Below are 21115 nucleotides of genomic sequence, written 5' to 3'. Positions count from 1 at the left end.
GAACTTTTCTTCATGTTATCACCCCTCTTACCAACCAGAGGGTTTCTGTGCTCTCTGATATGGGTATTGGGATGTAATGTGATTTCTCTATTTGATAATTCAGGTTTTATTTGTGTATGGCAAAAGTGTAAAAATTGTCACATGAACGGTTTAATGGGGCATTCATTTAAAAAAAAAAATATCATCTGATATGTCAAGAGATGACATTGGTGACGTCCGAAAGATGGGATCCCCACTTTTTCCAAAAATAAAGGGCCGCAGAGCTTGATTGGTGGAACACTCTGGACAGAAGTGATACATTGTGTTATGTCTAGTACAGGGCCTGAGGGGGCGGAGCATGACACAGGGATCTCTGTTTGATATTATTTGAGTCCCTGTGTCATGCTCCGCCCCCTCAGGACCTGCATGAGGCATGACACAGTGTATCAGGTTTACACAGAGTGTTCCTTTAAGTGCCAGAACTCCTTACAGATTGAGTCACACATCCTCTTGCAAATGTAGTATTAAGGGAGTCTGAATTGGCTAATAGAGGGGGAGTGCAATATATGACCACCCCAAAGAGGTTTGGGCCCTAAACCGAGCACTGTGGCCCTTTTATTTATTGGAATCCAAGTAGTGTCAGATTGTGCACCCCAAACCCATGCTGTCTTCTGGCGTCCCCTTAAATTCAGCTCTGCTGCATCTCTACCTATTATTACTCACTTTACAAGTACCGTAGTATTGATCTAATAATAAGCTCGCAGAGCTGCAAGGAATCTGATTTACCATCCGCTGTCCTGCCGACTGTTAGAAGTATACCTGCTGCCATTTATGTATTCTGTGTATGGTGCGGTCGGCACAGTCTGCCATCCGGCTCTGTTATCAAATTGTTACATATAACTAGTTCTGTATATATAACATAATCAATCGCATGATATAACTTCCTACAGCATATAGAAGCTTATCAGAAAACAAGCTTACTGACATTTTCCAATAACAACCAGCAGAATAGTGAGTGCAGCTCTGGAGTATAATACAGGATGTAACTCAGGATCAGTACAGGATAAGTAATGTATGTACACCGTGACTCCACCAGCAGAATAGTGAGTGCAGCTCTGGAGTATAATACATGATATAACTCAGGATCAGTACAGGATAAGTAATGTAATGTATGTACACAGTGACTCCACCAGCAGAATAGTGAGTGCAGCTCTGGAGTATAATACAGGATGTAACTCAGGATCAGTACAGGATAAGTAATGTAATGTATGTACACAGTGACTCCACAAGCAGAATAGTGAGTGCAGCTCTGGAGTATAATACAGGATATAACTCAGGATCAGTACAGGATAAGTAATGTAATGTATGTACACAGTGACTCCACCAGCAGAATAGTGAGTGCAGCTCTGGAGTATAATACAGGATGTAACTCAGGATCAGTACAGGATAAGTAATGTAATGTATGTACACAGTGACTCCACCAGCAGAATAGTGAGTACAGCTCTGGAGTATAATACAGGATGTAACTCAGGATCAGTACAGGATAAGTAATGTAATGTATGTACACAGAGACTCCACCAGCAGAATAGTGAGTGCAGCTCTGGAGTATAATAGCGGCTGTAACTCAGGATCAGTACTGACAATTTGGTGGGCACGGGACCCTATTTATAAAAACTAGATACCGCAGATATCAACCAATGAAATCCCAGTTTTCATACTTCTTGTGCAGGTTAGTAAATGAGAGCAGGACCGATCTGTAATAAGGGATGATCCCTGTGACTATTGCACATTACATATGTCGTCTTCCATCATGTGCACCTTATAATGGTGTGAATTCTTATCTTCCCTCCAGCTTATCTTGTTCACCTTCAGAAAATACGAAGACCTTGTGACTTTTCTGCAGCAGAACATCAGTCAGGTGAATGACTCCGCTGTATTAGTTTGTGTAAGACGATTCGTGTCATCTGTAAATTTATGTTCCATCATGAAATAGAATTCATCAGAATTTACATGGGGCTATAGGTGACCTACCTGTGGATGTGGAGTAAATCTGATAATATCAGGCTGGATATTGTTCTGTGAGGGAGAAGGAATAAATTAAAGTACTTTATGTTAATCAGCGCGTTTCGAGTCGGGTGACCCGCTGCGTCATGAATTGATGACGTTCCCCCAGCCACTAATAAATGAGGGGAAGGTCCCCCAGTCCAGAATGAGCTGAACACAAGACTCGAAACGCAGGGATTAACTCCTCTGCACTGGACCTTTTTCGATTATCCACGCATTTTGCTCCATTACATCTAAAAATAAAACATGAAGCAACTTTGTAAACAGTCTTAGCAATCGCCTACCATTCTGTGTACACAGCTCCTATGCAGACCAATGAGTTTCCATGGTAACAGACTACAAGCAAACTTCGTAGTCTGATCTTGCAGTCGTGTTACTCTACTCCCTCTACCACCTCTTCTACTTTTTGTAGGTTATAAAGAAGGAGTGATCGGAGTGGAGTAACACAAACTGCAGGATCAGACTACACAGGGTTGATTTGTAGTCTGTAACTATGGGAACTCCTAGGTCTGCATATGAGCTGTATACTCTAATTGGTAGGATATTGTTAATCAAGACTATTTGCAAAGTTGCTTTATGTTTTGTTTTAGATGGAATGGAACATAATGTGTAGCGGCCCTCCGTTCCGGCTCATAGAGGGGTCTCAAACGAGTGACCCGCCTCTTTAACTTCCGCATGACCTGATAGGGTTATATGGACGGGTTGCACTTATGAGACAGCCCTTTTAAAGTCGTTAATAATTTTACATTCAGTGTTATTACGTTTTCCAGTTTGAACACGGTCCCTACGGATGCATCTTGCTGACTGTCTCCGTCGTCTTCTCCAGAACGCTTGACCTGTGAGTATATTTAATGTATGCCGTTTCCATATAATAGAAGCGATTTCCTCATTTGAAGGGAAGGTTTCCTTTAAAAATAGAATCTCCAAACAAATATTTAGTCAGTTCGTTACTAATTTGCTTTACTTATCCGGCACTCATTTCTCATTACATCATGTTTTATACTCCAGTCACATCAAGAGCTGCATTCACAATCCACTGTGAGCTAAACACATCAGCAACACTAACCTCCCTCCTGTCCTGAGGATTTGCTACAAAGTATCAGTGCAGGTGAAATGTATCCGTATATGTTTATCTCAATTGTAGCAAATCCTCAGCTGTAAGAGGTATTAGGCTTTATTCACACGACCGTATGTCAAACGGCCGATTTGCGCCCGTGCGGGACTTGTTTTCACGGATCCCTCATAGACTGTTTGGGAAAAGGGCAAAAGTAGGACGTCCTATTTTTTCCCGGGGCAGTTCACACGGTCCGTTACAAACACGGCCGCGTGAATAGCCCCAAAGACATGCGTTGATTTTAATAAAGCCGCGTGACGGTCGTTAAAAAAAGCGAGATTATCCCGGTCGTCTGAATAGGGCCTTTGGTCTGCGTGGCATTACAGTCTTTGCTTGCAAAAGAGAATATTCTCATTCACTGAAAGAGAGCAGAGATCTTGAAAGTGGTGAGGAATTGAAACATAAAGTATGTTAGAAAGTGACAGAACTTTTCATTATATAGTGATTAGGCTTGATATACATTAGACTGGCCCTTTAATTATAGAGTGTCGCTATGGTACGATGCCCCAGTGGGTGAGGATAACGGGCAGATTTGGGCTCGGCGGTGTCTGCGCTGGTACGTGTAGCAGATAGCAGTGATCCTATGTGTTTGACCTGTGGAGAGCTATCTACCCCGGGAGTTTCTGCTAGGACTATTGTGCCGGGGACGTGTTTACGTAGCTGACATACTTCTGGCATAACATGAAAAGTCAGGGAAGGACATTTGGCTTTGGTCTGGATTTATCAGTTTTCCACTTGTCAGGGAGGTCTCGGCTGTTTATCGCATCGCCTGCCAGTTCCTAATCAGGAGAATTAGACTTTCACAATTGACTTTTAAGATCCGTCTGGAACCCTGCGGACGATGGGAAAGTATCAGTTACTGCCTGGCGTGGAAATCAACGGCAGAGTTCTTGCCCCCGCTCCCGGAGTTACGCAGATGATCCAGTGCGGATGGGAAATCAGGTTTATAGGTGGAATTGATTATCAGTAGGGGGTATCTACCACTTTATTGGGGTTTTCAAGTTTAGAAACCCCATATACCCCTTCTGGAAATTCAGGGGTTAATATCGGGGTGTCCTCTGTTCAGGATCCTCATCTCTTGGTCAGAGTGGAGAGCGGTTACATAGAGCGTCTCTCTCTGGAGGACCTGTCCTGTATTACACAGACAATACATTGATATAAATGGACACTGTGTAATGCTTCATTTCTCCTGTGGTGGCGCTGCAGGGAAACTGAGCACTTACTGCCCGGTTTCTCCACAGATCACAGCTGATCACTGGAGGTCCCAGCAGGGGGACACTTTGTGATCAGCTTGTTATTAAGCACCACTTCTCTAAAGTAGGGATTGTCCATAGCGGAGAGCCCCTTTAGCTCCTTCCTGTACCGCGTCATAAAAAAATGTATTGTGCCGGTTCAGTCCTTTGAGGAGCTGTGGCTGTAAAAGACAGAAGCACTTCTCATCTAATGGCATTGATTAGAAAAAAAAAATCCAAAGGACTATCTGCCCAAATGACTTGTTTTAGGACATAAAGGGGTCGTCCTCTTTGAACAATTTATGTTAGAAGAGTCCCCTGATTATAAACGAATAAAAGGGTGTCCTGCTGCTGGGACCCCAAGCTGTTATCTGCTCATCAATCCGGCAGCAAGTGTTTCATTCCCCTGCAGCGCCACCACAGGGGAAATTAGGCATTACACTCTTACTTTGGAAATCAATGGACATGCCGAGTCCTCCAGAGAGAGAGGGTTGATTTATTTTTTAGCTGCTCTCTGCTGCGGTTAATAGATAAGGACCCTGCATTGCTGACCCCTCTATTAATATATTCTCTGCTAACTCATAATACGGACACACAACGTACACACTGCGTTTCTTCACAACAGATTTCATTGCGGAAAATCCGCAGCATAATACGGTAGCAGCAGCGGGGACGAGATTTGAACAATTCTCATCCACACGTTGCAAAAATATCTGCAGAGAAAACGTTTATAAATTGACCTGCGGTGCGGTTTTTTAATCCACATCATGTCAATTTATGTTTTGGAATTGCTGCTTTTCCGTTGAGGGTTAACACCATTGAATTCGACGTGGAGGTAAAACCCTCAACAAATGGGCAAATGTTGCAATTTTTGCGGTGGAAAAGCTGTGATTCCGCCGCAAAAATCGCAAATAAAAATAAAAAAAAAGCTTTTTTTTTTTGTTTAAAAATAATAAAACGTTTCATACTTACCCCGGGCGCAGTCATAGCAACGTGATCTTCTGTTCTGAGCACAGTCCGGCCTCCCAGGATGACGTTTGATCTGCTGCAGCGGTCACATGGGTTGCAGCGTCATCCTGGGAGACCGGCCTGTACCCAGAGCAGAGGGACGCGTCACTATGACAACGGGGTAAGTATAAACTTTTTTGTTTCAGTTCCCTAGCAGTGTATCCGCAGCGGAGATTTCACCCAAAAAAAACGCGTTACAATTTGGTGCCTTTTTTTTCGGACGAAATTCCCTGTGGCTTCCAGGACGGATACGCTGTGTACAATATGCAGCGAATCCGCCCTGTGCGTTCCTACCCTTAAAGGGGAAATCCTGTCTATATAATCTCCTGATAGGTCAAAGTTACAGGTGAGAAGATCTCATTGATGAATGGCGAACGCTATGATAAATCATAGCGAGGTTGTCTGCGGTCTCCTGTAAAACCACAGGTAACTCAATGTGCATTTAAGATACTCAGCTCTGCTACATCTGTATTATTCATGACATCCCACTACACAATGTTCTGATGATCTCCCTGTACGCTTACATCGCCCTGTATCAGCGGATTGTAGATTATAACATCTCTTGAACTCTCCCCCTCACTGTCAGACCCACAGTCCAGTAAACAGGCAGCGTCTCCGAGCCGGGAGATCATAACATTGTTAATCCTGGGCACGCGCCAATCATTCTGTGATTAGGTAAGAACGTTCTTCACGACTCTATCCTGGCACCAGAACCCTCCATTATTAACCCTCTGAAGTGGTATAACATGGTGAATTGGTAAAACATCCTGTAAATATAAAGTGTCGCTGAAAACAATATTCTATCCATGTAATACAGAAAAGTGATGGCAGCGTCCACTCTCACACTACTGGTGTTACATTGGCGCAACACTTCAGCTCTTTCTATGGTGCTATGTTCACACACCGACGAATGGTTAGATATCTTTGCTCTCATAGTCTCATTCACACATCAGAGAATTGCACAGGTGTCCATTTTCACAATGCAGGTCCCGTAGATGAACTTCTTGGAACCAGTTGAATGGCTATGGACAATATGATTATTAAGCATGTTAGAGGTTTCTGGAGGTTGCACTAAGTTTCAGATTGCAATCTCCTTTCCTTCATTCATTTTCAGACCCCCTGATATTCAGTTCACAACCTTCTCCTAAATTCAGACCTTGGTCGTGTGGACGTGTCCCTCCCAGTAATACATGCAGGGTGTGAGGTCTGTGACTCCAGGATGCTGCTGCCTTCACTAGCTCTCCTGTTTCTGCTCAGCTTCATTCCTGTACTTATTTCTTCTTCTACAGCCCATAAGGGATCTCTTCTCCACTGTGATGTTTCTTGGAACCTGGTCAGGGTTTTTTCAGAAGACAACAGCTTGTTACTTTCACAGTCGGGATGGACTACTTTCATCCTGCCCAAAGATCTTGGCAAAGTAGTCAACGTATACATATTTGCGCCAGAATTAAGCCATGGTTAAGAATTTTACAATGCCGTTTCCCCCTTTCACCAGGTTTCTTTGAGGCAGGAATGGAAGCCTAAAAATGTCAGTGGTCTATCCATGGTATTAGGATTGGGAATCACTTACCTACACAGACACTGATGCTGCCTGTATGTGTGAGATCTCTCCTTTCTGATGCTGCCTGTGTGATTTCCCCCCCCCCCTCCCCTCCTGATTCTGCCATAGGTTCTCTCCTCTCTTCCTGCAGAGTCTGCTGTGAAGCTTGGGCCCCCCTTATCTACCGCCGCCCTGCCTCACCGAGTCTATTGTGTCGCCGTGTCACCTTTCTGTGCGAGTATTAACAAATGGGTGTTACAATTCCCCTTGTCAAAGAACTGTGTGCCTGCATACTGACAGTCTCCAACCATCGCTGACAGCATCACACTGTGAAGGGACACATCCTCCTGACAAGGGGAATGGTAACACCCATTTGTCTATTAGCCCTGGACTACCCAGACTTTTTGTGAAATACAAGGATTTCCTATAATAAACATGTCAGGAGAGTTGACAGATTCTCTATAAATCCAGTGACTCACAGGTGACATCTCAGATTCTAGTAGGTTTTTTTCCTCTTTTCTCCAGCCGGTCCAGACCTCATGACGACTTCTCCCGGCCATGACCCATTTCTGCAGAATTTGCTACTCAGATGTCTTCGGCTTCTCACTTTTTCAACATTTCCACACCTATAAATGAAAATAAAATTCTCATGGTGCCACACACTGTGCCCCTAAATTTAATAGGACCATACACTATGCCTCTGAATATAACAGCACCATGCACTGCGCCCCTGAATATTATAGTATCATACACTGTGCCCCTGAATGTAATTGTGTCAAACACAGTAAAGTAAAGCACTACATACACCGTGCCCCCTGTTTATAGTGCCACTCACAATGCCCCTGCAGATAGTGCCACACCCCCCCTCTGTAGATAGTGCCACACACCCACTCTGTAGATAATGCCACACACAGCCCCCCTTGTAGAAAGCGCCACACAGCCCCCTGTATAGATAGCGCCATACAGGCCCCCTGTAGGTAGCGCCACACACAGCCCCCTGTAGATAGTGCCACACTTACCTGTCCTTGTTCCAGTGCCGTTCTCTTCTACAAACGATGCAGGCCTGGTCTCTTCAGACCAGGCCGCATCCACCGGAGCGACGCGTCAACATTTCCACACCTATAAACAAAGATATAATTCTCATGGTGCCATGTGTCCCTAAATATAATGGCACCAGACAGTGTGCCTCTGAATATAATAGTATCATACACTGCGCCCCTGAATATAATTGTGTCAAACACAGTAATGCAACACACACACCCACCCCTGTAGATAGTGCCACACATTCCTGTCCCCGTTCCAGCGCCGTCCTCTTCTCCAGCGATGCAGGCCTGGTCTATTGTCACCAGTTCGCATCCAGCAGAGCAACGCAAAACGCGCGATGACGTCATTGCACCGCCTGCATTACAAAAACACTGATTGCCTTGCCCAGCGCTGTCCATTGTATCTGCTTCCAAAGGAAGTGGATAGAATTGACTCCAGGGCCTTACACAAAGCAGCTTTGTCGTGGTTTTTGCCACTATTCGCGGAAAAACGTGATGTGGTTTTATTCTTTGGGTGGCCATGACCCCCCCCCTGGGAGCCTCGGGCGGCCGATGGACTGACCTATGGGGATCTGCCTCTGGTTCTCTCCTCTCGCTCCACGTCGGTGCTGCCTGTGAGGCGCTGGAGGCCAAATATCCAGACGGCATAAAATTGTAACAAACCCTGCACTGTGATAAATATTAGAGGGGTTGTCTGAGACTAGAAGAAAGGGGTTTGCTTTTTTACAGACACATCACCACTCTTGTCCATGGACTGTCTGGTATTGAATGAGTCTGAGCTGTAGTACCGGACGCGGCCTATGGACAAGAGTGATGACGTCTAAGCAAAAAACAAACCCTTCTCTTCTAATATCAGACGACTCTTTCAACCATTCTTATAACCTACCAGACGCTGAAAAACTGTCCTGACCTAGTTCTGCTCACACAGATGCATGACTCGTTACAGTGCATGGCGGAATATATACAGAGGGGTTTTGCGTCCGTCAGATGTTACATTGCAGTGAATGGGAGTCTGAATGTAATATGTTTTTAAGGACTTGCTGCTGAATCCCATGGACTATCACTCCTCCAGCAATATTCTCTCCTACTGCACGTGCACGCGGTTTCCATTGGCGCCATTCTGCCGCTACCGCAATTTTCTTGGGAACATAATGTCATGGCGGAGTACAAATCCTCACACGCTGATGGTGTACGAATAGTGACCACTTTATTCTCACTTTAATCATAGTTTCAATTCTTGAATATTCTCAAGGTCTCTGCTTGGTGTCAGTGAATGGGGACATTGTTCACATCTAGAGGCTGAAATGCTGTACAGACCTAATACATCACACAGCTGAGTGTTTGCTACAATTGTCTCCAGACTAGATAACACATCAGCTGCACAAATCTCTCACTTGTCCTGACGGTTTATTACAATGTATCAGTCGGAGCCCAGACTATCTCACAAAAGCTTGTGTAGGCTGGATACAATTGTAGCAAACCCTCAGCTGCGAGTAGTTTTTGGTCAGTACTGCTTTTCAGTCTTTGGATGTAAACAGGGTTGTTTCAATTCACTAACAGCAAGCAGAGAACTTGAAAATGGTGAGAAATCGTAACACAAAGTGTATTAGAAAGTTGCAGAACTTTTCATTATACAATCTTTATGGACGAGCCCTTTAAATGCTTTTCAGCGGGTTGCAGAATCATTGACTGCCCATTGCACGGCGGGTCTCTCTGCAGCCGCTGGTAAGGATACCAGGTCATGCTGGTATGGGGTAATGTGATGCATAGGAATAATTTACAGTATGGGAAATCTTTCGTGTTTTCGGAGGTGCACTTGATGGGGAGGGGGACTGGGTGGTAACATCAGAGCGGGGGCTCAGGGACTGTTGTGTCTGTGTAAACTCCTGAACCCTCCTGATTGCAGCTTCCTCTATTAGCAGATGATCTAATACGCAGATGGCTGACGCTCCGTTCCCACGTTGTTTACAGCTAAACATGTCATTAGAACATCCTCCTTTTGTCACCAGCGCCGATCTGACAGGCAGATATTAATCTCTGTGACAGGTTTGATTTATTTTAATGGTCGATGCTTTAAAGGGGAAGTGATTGTGCGGCAGACAATGCTGTGCTATTAGGTGAGGCCAATGCCGCCATTGATGATGAGGACAGATGTTACCGTGTGTGCCGCGCTATCGGCTGCAGCCGGCCAAAAATGAACAGTAAATAGAAGCCCCGGGTCTCTCCCTCGTTGTATCTGGTTCTGGGTGTTTTGGGTGATGAGATATACGGCCGCCGTAGCAGCTCCTGCAGTTTTTTCAGATGTCTGAACAGCAAAATTGGAGCTGGGGATTTGTCTTTTGGAGAGGAGGAAAGATGAATAGTAACCAATATGGCCACCGCTTAGTTCTAGAAGAGGTTGTCACCCAACACTCCCAGATCAGCCTCGTCCTGCAGTAATTCTCCTCTCCAACACTGCTGCTCTGGTAAAGCTGGGTGACCACCACTATTAGGGTATGTGCACACACACTAATTACGTCCGTAATTGACGGACGTATTTCGGACGCAAGTCCCGGACCGAACACAGTGCAGGGAGCCGGGCTCCTAGCATCATACTTATGTACGATGCTAGGAGTCCCTGCCTCGCTGCAGGACAACTGTCCCGTAGTGTAATCATGTTTACAGTACGGGACAGCTGTCCTGCAGCGAGGCAGGGACTTCTAGCATCGTACATAAGTATGATGCTAGGAGCCCGGCTCCCTGCACTGTGTTCGGTCCGGGACTTGCGGCCGAAATACGTCCGTCAATTACGGACGTAATTAGTGTGTGTGCACATACCCTTACAGCGCTTACAGCTTTCCTAGACTCAAAGGATAAATCTGCCTCAATATACTGATACTGGAGCCTCTCCCTGATGTCTGGCCTGTGCACTGCAGCCTCTCCCTGATGTCCGGCCTGTGCACTGCAGCCTCTCCCTGATTTCCAGCATCTCCCTGATATCCGGCCTGTGCACTGCAGCCTCTCCCTGATGTCCGGCCTGTGCACTGCAGCCTCTCCCTGATGTCCGGCCTGTGCACTGCAGCCTCTCCCTGATGTCCGGCCTGTGCACTGCAGCCTCTCCCTGATTTCCAGCATCTCCCTGATGTCCGGCCTGTGCACTGCAGCCTCTCCCTGATGTCCGGCCTGTGCACTGCAGCCTCTCCCTGATGTCCGGCCTGTGCACTGCAGCCTCTCCCTGATGTCCGGCCTGTGCACTGCAGCCTCTCCCTGATTTCCAGCATCTCCCTGATGTCCGGCCTGTGCACTGCAGCCTCTCCCTGATGTCCGGCCTGTGCACTGCAGCCTCTCCCTGATGTCCGGCCTGTGCACTGCAGCCTCTCCCTGATGTCCGGCCTGTGCACTGCAGCCTCTCCCTGATTTCCAGCATCTCCCTGATTTCCGGCCTGTGCACTGCTGCATCTCCCTGATTTCCGGCCTGTGCACTGCAGCATCTCCCTGATTTCCGGCCTGTGCACTGCAGCATCTCCCTGATTTCCGGCCTGTGCACTGCAGCATCTCCCTGATTTCCGGCCTGTGCACTGCTGCATCTCCCTGATTTCCGGCCTGTGCACTGCTGCATCTCTCTGATTTCCGGCCTGTGCACTGCAGCATCTCCATGATTTCCGGCCTGTGCACTGCTGCATCTCCCTGATTTCCGGCCTGTGCACTGCTGCATCTCTCTGATTTCCGGCCTGTGCACTGCTGCATCTCCCTGATTTCCGGCCTGTGCACTGCAGCATCTCCCTGATTTCCGGCCTGTGCTCTGCTGCATCTCCCTGATTTCCGGCCTGTGCACTGCAGCATCTCCCTGATTTCTGGCCTGTGCACTGCTGCATCTCCCTGATTTCCGGCCTGTGCACTGCAGCATCTCCCTGATTTCTGGCCTGTGCTCTGCTGCATCTCCCTGATTTCCGGCCTGTGCACTGCAGCATCTCCCTGATTTCTGGCCTGTGCACTGCTGCATCTCCCTGATTTCCGGCCTGTGCACTGCTGCATCTCTCTGATTTCCGGCCTGTGCACTGCTGCATCTCCCTGATTTCCGGCCTGTGCACTGCAGCATCTCCCTGATTTCCGGCCTGTGCACTGCAGCATCTCCCTGATTTCTGGCCTGTGCACTGCAGCATCTCCCTGATTTCCGGCCTGTGCTCTGCAGCATCTCCCTGATTTCCGGCCTGTGCTCTGCTGCATCTCCCTGATTTCCGGCCTGTGCACTGCAGCTTCTCCCTGATTTCCGGCCTGTGCACTGCAGCATCTCCCTGATTTCTGGCCTGTGCACTGCAGCATCTCCCTGATTTCTGGCCTGTGCACTGCAGCATCTCCCTGATTTCTGGCCTGTGCACTGCAGCATCTCCCTGATTTCTGGCCTGTGCACTGCAGCATCTCCCTGATTTCTGGCCTGTGCACTGCAGCATCTCCCTGATTTCTGGCCTGTGCACTGCTGCATCTCCCTGATTTCCGGCATGTGCACTGCAGCATCTCCCTGATTTCCGGCCTGTGCACTGCAGCATCTCCCTGATTTCCGGCCTGTGCACTGCAGCTTCTCCCTGATTTCTGGCCTGTGCACTGCAGCATCTCCCTGATTTCCGGCCTGTGCACTGCAGCATCTCCCTGATTTCCGGCCTGTGCACTGCAGCATCTCCCTGATTTCTGGCCTGTGCACTGCAGCATCTCCCTGATTTCCGGCCTGTGCACTGCAGCATCTCCCTGATTTCCGGCCTGTGCACTGCAGCTTCTCCCTGATTTCTGGCCTGTGCACTGCAGCATCTCCCTGATTTCTGGCCTGTGCTCTGCAGCATCTCCCTGATTTCCGGCCTGTGCTCTGCTGCATCTCCCTGATTTCCGGCCTGTGCACTGCAGCTTCTCCCTGATTTCCGGCCTGTGCACTGCAGCATCTCCCTGATTTCTGGCCTGTGCACTGCAGCATGTCACTGATTTCTCTTTTTATCTCTCTGCAGGGTTCAGAAGGATTTTGATGTCTCAACAAACTGCCTTATCGGTGCCCACGCCTACTGTACCCAAGTAAGTCACTGAGAGCTGCCCATACACACAACCCACCAGTAGAGCATCAGCGGGACGGATCGAGTGACAGCGAAGCTCCAATACGGCTCTGATTGTATTTGCACCCGGTGAATATTTTGTTTCATCATTCGGAAGGTGACGAGTGGAACCGGTGACTGCAGAATAATGTGGAGCCGTATTGGAGCCGGGCTGCTCATTCCTCCATAGATCTGCCGGGCGCACGCACTGTGGTCTGAAGGGGAAATACAATGTTAGTCTACACTAAACCGCTAATACTACACAGGGGTATATTTCACATTAAGGCTACGTTCACACAGGGCAGATACGCTATGATGTACCTTTACACGTATGGTGCAGTCTTTCGGCCGGAATGTCCGCTGCGGAAAACTGCATGTGTACAAAAAAGAACAACACGTACTTACCCCCTGACGTCCTGCAGACCGGCCTCCTGCGATCTGCGATTAACCCACGTGACCGCTGCAGCGATCACAGGGGATGAAACGTCATCCCAGGAGGCCGGCTGGACGAAAAAGAACAGAATTCTGGGTAAGTGTAAGATTTTTTTGCTGCAGAATCGCAGCTTTTCCGCCACAAAAAACGCAACATCTGCTACTTATTGAGTTCAATGGGGAAAACCCGTGATACATAAGCAGCGATTACGCAAATACAATTGACCTGCTGCGGATTTTTAAAAAAAAACGCAGGTTTTTTTCCGCTCATTATTTACGCAGCGTGTGCATGAGATTCGTTCAAATCGTATCCACTCCGCTGCTACTGTATAATGCTGAAATACGTTGTGGAAAATCTGCAGTATTTACGCCTAGTGTGAACTTACCCTTATAGTAAACTAAAGTGAAATGAATGTGCGGGTACAAGTCTACTGGGACTGCAATGCAAAAACAGAAAAAACCCAGAAGCGATGCAGCAGCTCCAGGCGGAGATCTCACGTCGCGGTTAAAATACATAATTGACCACGAACTGAAACAGCCGCGCCTTTTCGCCGCCATTTTTTTTATAAATCGCTGCGGTTCATGGCAAAAAACCTAGTTTGAGTGCGATGTTTGAACCCAGCCTTAGACATACACAAGCATGGAATATATGGATTATATATAGCACCTCACAACTTACAGGATCCGCTGCCAACGTCTTGTGCCAGAGACCACAGGAACCTCCAGACGTCTCATGGCGACGGGTCAGAGCTGTATGGGGGGCACGAGGGCGACTACACAATATTAGGCACATGATTTTAATGTTACGGCTGATCAGCGTATCATTTTATTTAGGGCGGGTTTTTTCTTGACCTCGTGTCCCAAACGACAGAAGAAAAACAAGATTTCTGCGTCTCATGAAACTGCATTATCAATCCTAGGCCGGCGCTGATCAGCTACAAGGAGACCATTCTAATACAGCGTCATGCCCAAGGCAACGATACTGCGCCGCACCTTCACTTCATCATGAAAGAGACTATAAAGAAGCTCCGCATCAGCAGCAACCCCCCCCCCCCCCCCAGCTACCAGACGCCGGTCACAGGACTGTCATGGTGTAAGATAAAATCAGACAGACAGACGATGGGGGGGGGGGGGGGGGGTTATTTCTATTTTTCTATTATGCATTTTTATATATCAGGAAGACTGGACACAAGAACTCACAATCAAAGCAGAAAATTGGATTTAAAGGGCACCTGACATTGCAATATTTTATGTATAAATTATTTGAAGCATTTTCTTAATATATTTGATCAGACTGCGATTCTTTAGAACAAAGTATTTTTCATCAGTCCCCCACATGTCTACTAGTAACTAAAATCTCAGCTGCCTTTTGTCCCCACTAGGGTGCGATTTTATGTAATTTCTATTCAGGTCAGTAAGAGCCTTGTACAATTATACTGATCGCCACCTAGTGGTAGCAACCGGTAGCTACTAGTCTGATCATTGAGCCATTCTCTTCTGCCAAGCTTTTAAATGTTTTTTTGGGGGCTGTGATATTGACGGCTGCTGCTTAGCATAGCAGACGAAGAAAGGGATCAAAGGCACCGGGTTCTTTTAAAACGTAGTGTTTATTTTCTTTGCATGCGTAAAAGCGGCAAATCGGCGGCGTTTCAGCCAAATGGCCGTTCTCAATCATGGGTTTTACAAATGGAGTGGTGATGAGAACTTTTGTTTCTTCCTGTGATTATGCTTAGGATAGGTAATCAATGTGTAATCTGTGGGGGCCCTACTTCCGGAATCCCCCCATCAGTGGAATGAAGGGACCACGTACAGCACCGAATATTTTGGTTGTGGCTGTGCTTGGTACTGCAACTCACATCAGCTCCGTCTTATTCAAGCGTAGGGAACTAAGCTGCTGTACCAGGCACGGCCACCACCAAGTGTATGGCGCTATACCTGGGCGCACATTGAAGGTGATGCAGCATGGAGAGGCAGTGTACAGTGCAGCAGATGGATCCTCCGTTTTATAGCAGTGACCTATCATTATTGTATTTTTATCATCTACAGGAGCTGGTAAATCTTATATTGGGGGGAAGAGCCGTGTCTAATGTTTTCAATGACGTGATGGAGCTGGACTCCGGGAATGGGAATATCACGATGCTGAAGGGGATCCCCTGCCGCAGCGACATCGGGTTCCTGTCTCTTTTTGAACATTATAACGTGTGCCAAGTAAGTTTTATTCTCACTCGCTTATTGAAACCAATGGGGGTCTATGTAATGTACAGGTCAAAATAAATCGCCTTTTGACTCTGCTCTGAAATCTGGGGGTCCCTGACTAGTAACTCCTCATGACCTATAAGGGTTTATTTAAAGGAATTGTCCAAAGAGGACATCCCCTTTAAAGGGGACCTTCTGTTTCACAACCTGTATATTCAGGCAGATCTCATCTCTCTTTGTATGTCTGCTATATACTTAATAAACCAAATATAGTTATTGCCTATACACAAGATCGATGGGACCCCTACTGCTGGCACCCCCACTGATCACTAGGGTCCCAAGTCTGCCATCCTTCCTCACCCGCACAACCAGAGTGAGACGTTTGAAAAGTGCGGCGTGTACAGCTTTGCAATATACTACTATTTTTAAGATCTCCGTTTGTTGTCAGTGAACGGATACATTCATTCATTAATATTTAGAACTAGAGGCTAAAAATCTGTCCAAAATCAATCTAATATGTATCACAGCTGAGAGGTTTGTTACAATTGTTTCCAGTCTAGACAATACTCTGTGTGCAAAACGCAGCAATAGCAAAAATCACTTTCCTGTGCTGATTGTTTGCTTCTATGTATCAGTGCAGATAGCCCAATAGTCCTTGTGATTCCCTGTGAAGGAGGGAGCATCACTGTGCAGGTGAATACTGTGAAGAAGTCGCAGCGTTTGACTAGATTTTTAGCTTCTAGGTACAGGCAATGTTTCCATTCACTAACAGCAAGCAGAGATCTTGAAAATGTTGACTTGACACACCGGACATATTTGAAATCTGCAGAACATTTGATTTTTACATTGATTAAGCTGCAGCTGCAGAAATACCCTTTAATACCCTTCTGCAGCCCAGCTCATTAACCCCTAAACACCCAATGGAAATATTACCCATTTATTTATCAATCAGAGTGTATGGTTGTTCAAGAGTTAATGAGCCGAGCTGCCCTGGTTTATGCACCCAAGCAATAACTGTAATATAAATAAAGACCCAATAAGATCTGTCAGCAGCACGCGGCCTACTTGTTGATGGTTTCCAGGTATGGACAGATATTTATACACTGCACAGTGTAAAACTGAACTAAAAAAAAAATGTAAAAACCTGCAGGAAAAGGCAAGGAAGACACATTACACAGATGGTGGATCATCTCTTCGCTTTGCAGCCAGTGTTAGGGGTGGAGCAGGACTTTTATGTTGTAGTTCGATGTGTCAGCGAAGGATAAGATTTAGCTCATCGTTTTTATAGACCTGCACAATTGTTCCATTCAGATGCTGGAAGGCATCCTAAAATACTTGTACAATCAACCCGGCATTCCCGGCATTCTTCCCTCGGCTCCCTGATGATTATAATGCGGGTGAAACAGAACAGATCGGGAGAGAGACCTTTACTGGACCCACAAGAACAATTTACCATTATACGATGGCTGCGCTCCACAAACCGCGTTCTGGGAGGAAGAGAAATGTTTGCTCACCGGACTGTGAAATGCTGTTTATTGGGGGCACACTAGTTCACTGCATTATAATAAGACTCTCACAGTGTAAATAATGCCGGAGAGCAGGGCGACAATGCTGCAAAATCAATCACACGCTGCACATCTAGTCTCATCCAATATATTCTGTTAGATAAAGGAGTCCATAGATAAGAGACCGGTGTACTGCAGGTACAATGTAAAGTAAATACCGCCATACAGTGCTCAGATAATACCGCCATACAGTGCTCAGATAATACCGCCATACAGTGCCAAGATAATACCGCCATACAGTGCCAAGATAATACCGCCATACAGTGCTCAAATAATACCAACAGATAGTACTCAAATAATACCACCATACAGTGCTCCGATAATACCGCCATACAGTGCTCAGATACCATCATACAGTGCTCAGATAATACCGCCATACAGTGCTCAGATAATACCGCCATACAGTGCTCAGATACCATCATACAGTGCTCAGATAATATCGCCATACAGTGCTCAGATACCATCATAAAGTGCTCAGATAATACCGCCATACAGTGCTCAGATACCATCATACAGTGCTCAGATAATACCGCCATACAGTGCTCAGATACCATCATAAAGTGCTCAGATAATACCGCCATACAGTGCTCAGATAATCCGCCATACAGTGCTCAGATAATACCGCCATACAGTGCTCAAATAATACAGCCATACAGTGCTCAGATACCATCATAAAGTGCTCAGATAATACCGCCATACAGTGCTCAGATAGTACCGCCATACAGTGCTCAGATCATACCGCCATACTGTGCTCAGATCATACCGCCATACTGTGCTCAGATCATACCGCCATACAGTGCTCAGATAATACCGCCATACAGTGCTCAAATAATACAGCCATACAGTGCTCAGATAATACCACCATACAGTGCTCCGATAATACTACCATACAGTGCTCAGATACCATCATAAAGTGCTCAGATAATACCGCCATACAGTGCTCAGATCATACCGCCATACTGTGCTCAGATCATACCGCCATACTGTGCTCAGATCATACCACCATACAGTGCTCAGATAATACTACCATACAGTGCTCAGATAATACCGCCATACAGTGCTCAAATAATACAGCCATACAGTGCTCAGATAATACCGCCATACAGTGCTCAGATCATACCGCCATACTGTGCTCAGATCATACCACCATACAGTGCTCAGATAATACCACCATATAGTGCTCAGATAATAACGCCATACAGTGCTCAGATAATACCACCATACAGTGCTCCGATAATACCACTATATAGTGCTCAGATAATACCACCATACAGTGCTCAGATAATACCACCATACAGTGCTCCGATAATACCACTATATAGTGCTCAGATAATACAGGCATAGAGTGCTCAAATAATACCGCCATAGAGTGCTCAAATAATACCGCCATACAGTGCTCAGATAATACCACCGTACAGTGCCTATGCACTGCTTTTAAAGAGGCTCTTTCACCACATTATAAGTGGCCTATCTTCTACATGATGTCATCGGCGCTCTAATGTAGATTACAGCAGTGTTTTTTTATTTAGAAAACTATCATTTTTGACTGAGTTATGACCTATTTTAGCTTTATGCCAATAATGCCCAACTGGGCGTGTTTTACTTTTTGACCAAGTGGGCGTTGTGGAGAGAAGTGTATGACGCTGACCAATCTGACCAATCAGCGTCATACACTTCTCTCCATTCATTTACAATGCACATAGTAATCTTACTAGATCACTATGTGCAGCCACATAAACACACTAAAACGTTACTCAAGTGTCCTGACAGTGAATATACATCACCTCCAGTCAGGACGGGATGTGTATTCAGAATCCTGATACTTCTGTAGCGTTTGTGGTTGATTTACAGCAGAGCAGGCGTCTCGCTGTAAATAACCGCTTACAGCGTAATCTCGCAAGACTACACCTGCTCTGCTGTAAATCAACCACAAACGCTAGAGAAGTGTCAGGATTCTGAATACACATCCCGTCCTGACTGGAGGTGATGTATATTCACTGTCAGGACACTTGAGTAACGTTTTAGTGTGTTTATGTGGCTGCACATAGCGATCTAGTAAGATTACTATGTGCATTGTAAATGAATGGAGAGAAGTGTATGACGCTGATTGGTCAGCGTCATACGCTTCTCTCCACAACGCCCACTTGGTCAAAAAGTAAAAAACACGCCCAGTTGGGCATTAAGAAACTCATTAGCATAAAGCTAAAATAGGTCATAACTCCGTAAAAAATGATCGTTTTTCTAAATAAAAAAACACTGCTGTAATCTACATTACAGCGTCGATCACATCATGTACAAGATAGGCCACTTATAATGTCGTGACAGAGACTCTTTAAGAATGTTATCATGTAACTCTATCGGAGCTGTATATATCTGTATGTAGTGAGCTCCCCCTAGTGGGGGCTGCAGGCAGCAGAATGTTATCATGTAACTCTATGGGAGCTGTATATATCTGTATGTAGTGAGCTCCCCCTAGTGGTGACTGCAGGCAGCAGAATGTTATCATGTAACTCTATGGGAGCTGTATATATATATCTGTATGTAGTGAGCTCCCCCTAGTGGTGACTGCAGGCAGCAGAATCTTATCATGTAACTCTATGGGAGCTGTATATATATATCTGTATGTAGTGAGATTAGTGACTATAAAAATATCAAATTAGCATAACAACACATCACCAAAATGTAAAAATGGGTAGCAATGAACCCTTATGGATAACTACAGAAAAAGTAAGATAACAAAACTTCCAACGCGTTTACCTGTAATCGAAGGTCATAGTTGATTAGGGAAGCCTACAGACAAAACGGCCATAACAATCAAATGCCAGATACAAAATGTATAGTATAGATGTTATTGAAGTGATACATTGTAACAATGAAAAAGATACATTAATGGCAACCATTATAATTCTATATTCCATGATGAGGCACCAGTGAAATACCAAAGTACAACAGTCCTCGCAATGGTCCTCGCATGTTCCCAGTGTAGACAAACATAAGCCATCTACTAGACGGGGATCATCGGCGACGGACGTCATCACCAGGTACTACCCCTGAAAGTGACGTCCAGCTATGAGGAGATGTCATGAAATGAATCTTCAAGGGATTCTGGACTTGTTTACATGTGTACGCAGTAACGATTTACTATCCTAGACCACGACCGATAATCACCATGCAGTGACCCGCCATCTTGTAGCCCCGGCCTGACCGTTAGGAGCATCTTATCTAACCTGTCCAGGCGCTTTCCTCCCCCTCACATTCACCAGTCATGTCGGATAAAATGTCCTCGTTCAGCGCCGGTAAACTGGGATTGACCCCCTATGAGCCCCGAGGTCACAGAGCTGATTCTGAAATCCTCCGAAAGGAAATTCCCCAGAATAAGGAGCTCCGGCCAATGCAGGAATGTACGCACAGAACAAAAGCAATATGTCGAAAACATCTGCTCCCACTATCAAAGCCTCCACCAGCTTAGATGAAAAGGAAAGGGATTTACCGGGCTCATACCAACACAACTTTATTTTCTAATACACGGCGGAAAATTCTGCTGAGGGACCTTGTGGAAGTCGCCTCTCACGTCTTCTGAACCGCGGCCACATTTTTACCTTAAACAAAAAGAAAACGCCACTTACGTGCAAAAACACGTGAAAATAAGACAACTGCTTAAATAGCAATAGCTCAAAATATATTTATTGGGGCTCGGAGGATATAAAAATTCCCGTCATTTCTTTGAAAAACCCCTAAGCGGCTTCTGTTCTGTCCGTGGTGCTGGGTGCTTGACGATCTGCAGGAAAGCCGCCCAGGAATGTCATTACCTGTCTACGATTCTCAGGACAACCACATTTGTAAAGGGAGGGATTCTGATCATGGAAGTATATCAGGGATTTGTGGTTT

The 21115-nt window shown here is 45.9% G+C and overlaps 1 protein-coding gene across 1 annotated transcript in view; it reads left to right on the top strand.

Annotated features, from left to right (window-relative positions):
* The window catches only part of MINDY4 (MINDY lysine 48 deubiquitinase 4), a 40742-nt gene that overhangs the window by 12256 nt on the left and 7371 nt on the right, over positions 1-21115 (top strand). Inside the window, exons 7-10 of the mRNA XM_075827817.1 lie at positions 1832-1897; positions 2814-2881; positions 12954-13017; positions 15513-15674. Of these exons, the coding sequence (XP_075683932.1) occupies positions 1832-1897; positions 2814-2881; positions 12954-13017; positions 15513-15674 (360 nt within the window). The remainder of the gene's footprint in view (positions 1-1831; positions 1898-2813; positions 2882-12953; positions 13018-15512; positions 15675-21115) is intronic.

This window comes from Rhinoderma darwinii, chromosome 5 (genome assembly GCF_050947455.1).
Source record: "Rhinoderma darwinii isolate aRhiDar2 chromosome 5, aRhiDar2.hap1, whole genome shotgun sequence".
NCBI classification, from domain to species: domain Eukaryota; kingdom Metazoa; phylum Chordata; class Amphibia; order Anura; family Rhinodermatidae; genus Rhinoderma; species Rhinoderma darwinii.
Note: the sequence above shows the minus strand (reverse complement) of the source record. Positions and strands in the feature narration are given on the sequence as shown.